The 6,429-nt window shown below is 33.2% G+C and overlaps 1 protein-coding gene across 1 annotated transcript; it reads left to right on the top strand.

Moving 5' to 3' along the window:
* The first annotated feature begins 3,655 nt into the window (after window positions 1-3,655).
* LOC127874114 (protein PIF-like) lies at window positions 3,656-5,974 on the top strand. Its single transcript, XM_052418251.1, has 2 exons — window positions 3,656-3,703; window positions 4,326-5,974. The coding sequence occupies exon 2, from the start codon at window positions 4,339-4,341 to the stop codon at window positions 5,587-5,589; it is 1,251 nt and encodes a 416-aa protein (XP_052274211.1). The 5' UTR covers window positions 3,656-3,703; window positions 4,326-4,338; the 3' UTR covers window positions 5,590-5,974.
* The last annotated feature ends 455 nt before the right edge of the window (window positions 5,975-6,429 follow it).

Here is a 6,429-nt window from a genome sequence, read left to right as displayed (position 1 = left end):
AAAACAATAGCAAGTACATGTACGTTTGTTCTTCTTTAGTTCTAATTTAGGCTAAACACCGTTATTTGTAATCGTATTATATAATCGTCGGGCATTGTAAAATACAAAACAATAACACTTATCAAAGATGGCTGCTTATTGCGACCATATAATTGAACAATATATATTTTTGTCAAAAGATTTGGAATCACTATAATCTCAACATTATTATTATTATTTCTTAGAACTAGTTTTTGCGCCAAAACAAATTTACTCTACATTGCTTGTAATATGTTGCATGTACATGAATTTATTGACATAGTTGTGTATTGCTATTTTTTCACTTTATCAATACTTGTTTATATAATTATTCGTTCTTGACTTATTGATCGAAATCAATGATGACAATTTAAATCAATAGCCATTAAAACAATTGCATGTATATGTACGTTGTTTAGTTTAATTTCAATTTAGGTTAACTGATTGTTTTTGTATTTGTATATTATTATCATCGAACGTTGTAAAAATACAATAATAATAATCTAGCTTGACGACTAAATACGACAATAAAATTTAATAATATCTATTTGTTATTCAAACTATGTTGTAAGTTTTATTGTTGTCTGTATTCTTGTTGTGTTCTGATTACATTTATTAAGATTACACACTTTTGAGTAAAACTAAGTAAACACAATACAGTATGTATGGTCTTACCGTTGTTTGTTGAGTGATCAAGGATACGTATGTTGATTCCTGTTTGGTATTAAGCTTAAACATCTTAGTGATATCTTCTTATCAATTGTTTTTATATCAATTGTTACTATGTTTTTCATTAAACTGCATGTTACACATTTGAAAAGTACACAAGAAAATGTATTTGAAGAAGTTGCAACATATCTAAGGTACATTTTGTTGTTCGTGGTATCTTTATTAAATATGCTATTGCCAAAAGACAACGTTTAGTGTCTCAAAATTAACGTTTAGCCATGTCATAAGTGTATAAGAATACGTTTTTAAAAGTTGAGGCTTCTTAAGTATCGTCTTATAAAACTGTTAGTATCGTCTGCAAAATGGAACTATCAACCGTGAATAATAATTTATGTTATACAGGGATAAAGATAAATACAGATAGGGGATTGCCTCGTCTAAATACTGTCTAATAGGGAAAATATTGACGGGATAAGTAATTGCCGTGATAAACGATAATATAAGAATCTGAAAATACAATTAATATTAATGTTTAATTTCAGGACCGATATTAAACAAAGACATTGCATTTTGCAGAAAACCGCGCATAAAAATTGAACCGTTAAACGAATACTAAAAAAACGAAATAGACACGGAGGCTCATATCCCTGACTGTATTGCACAGTGGTTTACATTTATATTGTATTTCCCCCCATGTGTCTCTCCTGTTGATGAAACTAGTTTGATTATTATGAAATAATGTGAACATCAACAAGTTTAATCGATTTGGTATAACTCCAGTTGAAATTTTATAATCAGTGATTGCAATAATAATTAAGAACCACTTTTGACCTAAGTATAAATGTATCACCCTGTGGAATACAGGTTATGATAAATTGAGATTGTGCTTCTACAAAACGTACTACAATTTTGGAGTTTTGTTAAAGGCTCTGGAACAATGCTGTTAATTCGTTAATGTTATTATCTGGAAAGTTTTCTGGCAAATCCATTTTTTGTAATTTCCTTTCAAAAAGTCGAACTTTTTTTTATTTGTGACCCTTGTGAAACAGATCTAAATCAGAGAAATAGTTCAATCATGGTTTCTAAAAATGTAGATCGCTTATAATATATTATACTTTACAATTATGAAGTTCATTGATGATTTAATATATGAAAATATGTAGCGCACATTGAATACTATTATCAATCATTTCTTGTAAATTTACTACCTCTTTGAGACTTTCAAACGCAACACACTTGAGGACTATAACGCAACATTTTACACACTTGAAACTCTCAGTTGTGAGTTAAGATTTGTATTTAAATGGGCCTGCTCACGTTTTTGTAAACTGACAAAATGTAAAAGATTCGCAAATGTTTGATGTTGTTATGATATTTGTGAAGAAACAGTCATACTGATCATTTACCATGCTCTAAAATATCCATTTTATTTTGACGATTTGTTTAACTTTCTTTAATTTGATTCTTGTTTTTTTTACCGGCGCGTTTTAGATTTACATTTTTCACGATACGTCAACATAAATTGTTGATATCTTACGATTGTGACATAACCTTTGCACATAAACACGTGTTTCTTTTCTTGTTTAAGATTTGTGTGTCTGTCTGTTTTTGTTGATCCTAGCATTCAAATAAAGCTTTGTGGTAAGATTAAGTACGACTGCTTTCAAAACTTAAATTTGTTTCTGTACTTATGTGTTGTTGCAAAACAACAAGAACAGTGACAGTAGGTACATAATGTGGTATTAAAGGGATCTTTTCACGGTTTGGTAAATTGACAAAATTAAAAAAAGTTGTTTCAGATTCGCAAATTTTCGTTTTAGTTATGATATTTGTGAGGAAACAGTACTACTGAACATTTACCATAGTCCAATATAGCCATTATATGTATCTTTTGACAATTTGAAAACCTTAAAATTATAAAGCGTTGCAACGCGAAACGATTGAATAATTTGGAGAGTTCTGTTGTTGTCGTTTAAATTTACGAAACTACGAAGATTGCCTATATAAGGTATAAAATACTTACACTGTGTATACCCGGCGGAATAGCCGAGAGGGCTAATGCGTTTTTACTTCAGACTAACTCCAGGAATCCGGGGGTTACTGGTTCGAGCCCTGGTACCGGCTACATTTTTTCCTTTTTTAATTTCATTCTTGATTTTTTACTGGAGTTTTTAAGATCCAGTGTTTACGTTTATCAAAATAAAGCATTTAATGACAAACTTTAAAATATGCCAAAATCTGTGAAAAGGCCCCTTTAAACGTCACGATAACAGTTACATATTACCAAGACATATGTCCTGAGTTTTACAAACTGACACAGTTTACGTTGAAACCTAAGACATGGAACGGCGTTTAAATTTCGATAAACAAGCTGCGGTTTATACGTTAGTTTTTGTAATTGAGGTCTTATTAAAGGGTTGATTCATCTGTTTTTGAAGAAGTTAACCATCGAATGTTTATGTTTGAAAGAAGCGTATGCATAGTTAACAGTTGGGGCATTGCAATAAATTAAACATTTATGTGTGACTTTCAGTAACGTATGTCTTGACAGTCAGAAACAAAATAAGATGTTAAATTATGTGGGCACTTATGAAAAGCATTAAAACTTTTAATGCAAATATTCAAAACTATGTATAAATAACGCTGGCATTCATGCATATCAAGGAAGTATTAATGTTATATTTCCGATATTACATCCGTAATTCATATCAATATAACATTCTCGAATTGGTTATTCAATAAACATTTAAACAACCCCTCACTCAAAAAAAAGCAATGACGTTATTAAAGCGCAAATTTTTAAACTATCCCGTATTTGCTACGTGTGTTTTGTCAACCGCGATTGACGTAATATAACAAAGGTGCGTTCATTGACTGCAAACTTAACAGCGGGAAACTGCTGAGGTGAGACGGAGATGAGTATATAATCGCGAATTCTTAGTTGTATCAGCACATATACAGCCTTAGGGCAACAACAGGGACGTGTTCAAATCTACACAAACCGGCGTACAAAAAGGTAGTATGTCATTTACGTGAGATAATGTAACCACGTTATAATGTTTTAAGCGTAGGTTTGCATTAAAAATATGTCTGCTTTGTGCGATTTATTAAGATGAGCATGGTGTTTATTCCTCATAACAAGTTATTTTTATAGCTGTTTTAGTTAGTTAAATCTGTCCATAATTTAAACTCGTTGACGTTTATCAAATGAAGTAATGTTCATTTATGTGTTCGACCTTCCTTAAATCAAGTTATTTTGGTAGAGGTTTTAGTAAGTTTAATCGGTGAATAATTTAAAATTGCTAAGAAATATATATTTATGTTACTTTGTGCGTCTTGTACAAATATAATCGTGCAATACTAACGATAAACATTGTATCGAATAAATACATTTTCATGTGTTTTTAAGAAAAGTAGTAAGTATGTAATTATTATTGGTAGGTTTATTTGCCTTAAACGTATTTATTACGAGTAAGGTGAACTCAAATCGATTTGTGATTTTCTGAACATTAACAATTATGTTGTCAATCAACTTATCACGACACGAATAGCAGCAATAACGATGTATTTCGTTCGCACTATCCTACTTACTGTCGATAGTAATTTGAAACATAAAATAAATTTGATTTTTTTTCCAGAAAAATTGACCAAATGGCGAAATTTGCTGTGATACTTGCCGTGGCGTTGTTTTCCTTCACAACCAAAGCTAAGCCTTTGGACGATGTTTGTTCCGAGTGGTCACTGCAGAACGGCGTTGGATTCATTACTCACAAGGACTGCGACAAGTTCATCCAGTGCTACGAGGATGGATTCGGAAAAGTAGTTGGCGTAGTCCAGCAGTGCGCGTTCGGTACAGAATGGAATCAAAAACTGCTAACTTGCGTAGATTCGTCTATCTCGACGTGTCCATCAACATCGGATAAATGTTACCAGTTGAGCAATGGGGACGAGCGCAAAGCCGTCGGTAATTGTAGGGGTTACTGGGTTTGCACAAACGGCGATTCTATTCCAGAATGCTGCCCAATTGGTCAGTATTATAATGAAACGAATGGATGCACAGACACGGACAATGACACCGAATGCAACGCAAAATGTTTCAATGATGACTGGAACGTTGATCTAATTTTAAATCCTAGATTAGAATTCAATGACACTACTGAAACTACCACGACGACAAAACAGCCATGCATTAACAAGCGAGCGATCACGGGGATTTCGATACAGTACGAGGAGTACATTGTCGGTTTCGGTTGGATCTCCCGACCTTGCCCAGTAGGCCTCCAGTTCGCACAAGATGACTGCGAATGCACACAGGTTGTATCCGTCTCACAGCCCTCCGCATGCACTCGCGAAATATATCTGCCGTTTAACGATAACCATTACGATCAATCTGGCAAGATGAATTACATCCGTAACGAAAACGTTGTCATCGAGAATGGCAAGGCCGTTTTTAATGGTCTTAATAGCCAGCTGATTATCCCAAGATTCACCAACGTGGACGCTCCAACGATTGTTGTGAAAGTCGTGTACACTTCTGACCACGAGAGTCTTCTCCAAGCGCAGACCATTGTTGCCGACAGCAATTGCGGAAATGACTCGTCTGTCGTCATCATCGAAGGCACCAGCGCTGTCCATTACACCGTGGGTACGAATATAGGAGACATTAACTTCAAAAACACCTTGTCTGTGCACCAGACTGCCTCAAAAGAGAAGGATATCGTCTTCAGCTTCCACAAGGGGGTGCTGACAGGAAAGTTAGGTGATGAAGTGACAGTTTCTGACAATATACAAGGTGATCTCCGTAGCGTCCATTGTGCTCTCCACATTGGTAACTCTGATATGGTCAGCGGGGGCTGGTTCAAAGGAGAGATCGATGAGTTGTCCATCTATCTTTGCGCATAAAATCTATTTCTTTATGTAAACGGATTTAGTTACGATAGTATGCATTTTCGAAAAACATTTATAAATGCATAAGTTAGAATAAATTTAAAACAATCTAAACTGTAAGTTAACTTTACTTATAAAAAAGTAAGTATTATAATATAAAAGATTATTTATATACATTTTTAGAAATTGAACGCACTTGAAATAGTTTTCTCCTGTGTGCTTTTACATGTTTTGTATGTATCCATAGCTATTTTACAAAGTGATTATGTTAACGATGATCTTCATGTGGGTGCCGATAAATGTATGTTATAATATGGCATGTAGAAGTCAGTATGTGTTGTTAGACATGTACACATTCCTGTATGATGAAATCCTGAACAATAAAATCTGTATAAATATACATGTGCTATCTTATTGTTTAAAATGCCTGTATAATTTACCCCATTTAGATACTCGTGGTCTCTTTATATTTTCTATTTTGTTCAAACAGAACCTACTAATTAAAATATCACATGGTTGCCGTATGTTTCGCATATTATGTTCGATCTCTGCAAACAGTTTTTATACACGAACGCCCAGAACAACTGATCTGTAATTATTTGAAGTTCATATATATATATATATATATATATATATATATATATATATATATATATATATATATGAACTTCAAATAGGTACAAAAACAGCTCAGTTGTTATGGGCGTTCGTGTATTTATTTGTTTACTTATTTATTTATTTTTTACGGATTTGACATCGAATATGTTGGCCGATTGTGATTAGCAATGTCAATATTGCTTCTATGCCCTATTATCATTAACGATATAAAATTTCGAACATTTGTGTTTCTGATAA

Source organism: Dreissena polymorpha, chromosome 3, assembly GCF_020536995.1.
Source record: "Dreissena polymorpha isolate Duluth1 chromosome 3, UMN_Dpol_1.0, whole genome shotgun sequence".
Taxonomy (NCBI): domain Eukaryota; kingdom Metazoa; phylum Mollusca; class Bivalvia; order Myida; family Dreissenidae; genus Dreissena; species Dreissena polymorpha.
This window is presented reverse-complemented; position numbering and strand designations above follow the sequence as displayed.

What these genes read in the sequence shown, in the direction of transcription:
- LOC127874114 (XM_052418251.1), top strand. Translation starts at nt 4,339, where the DNA reads ATGGCGAAATTTGCTGTGATACTTGCCGTGGCGTTGTTTTCCTTCACA.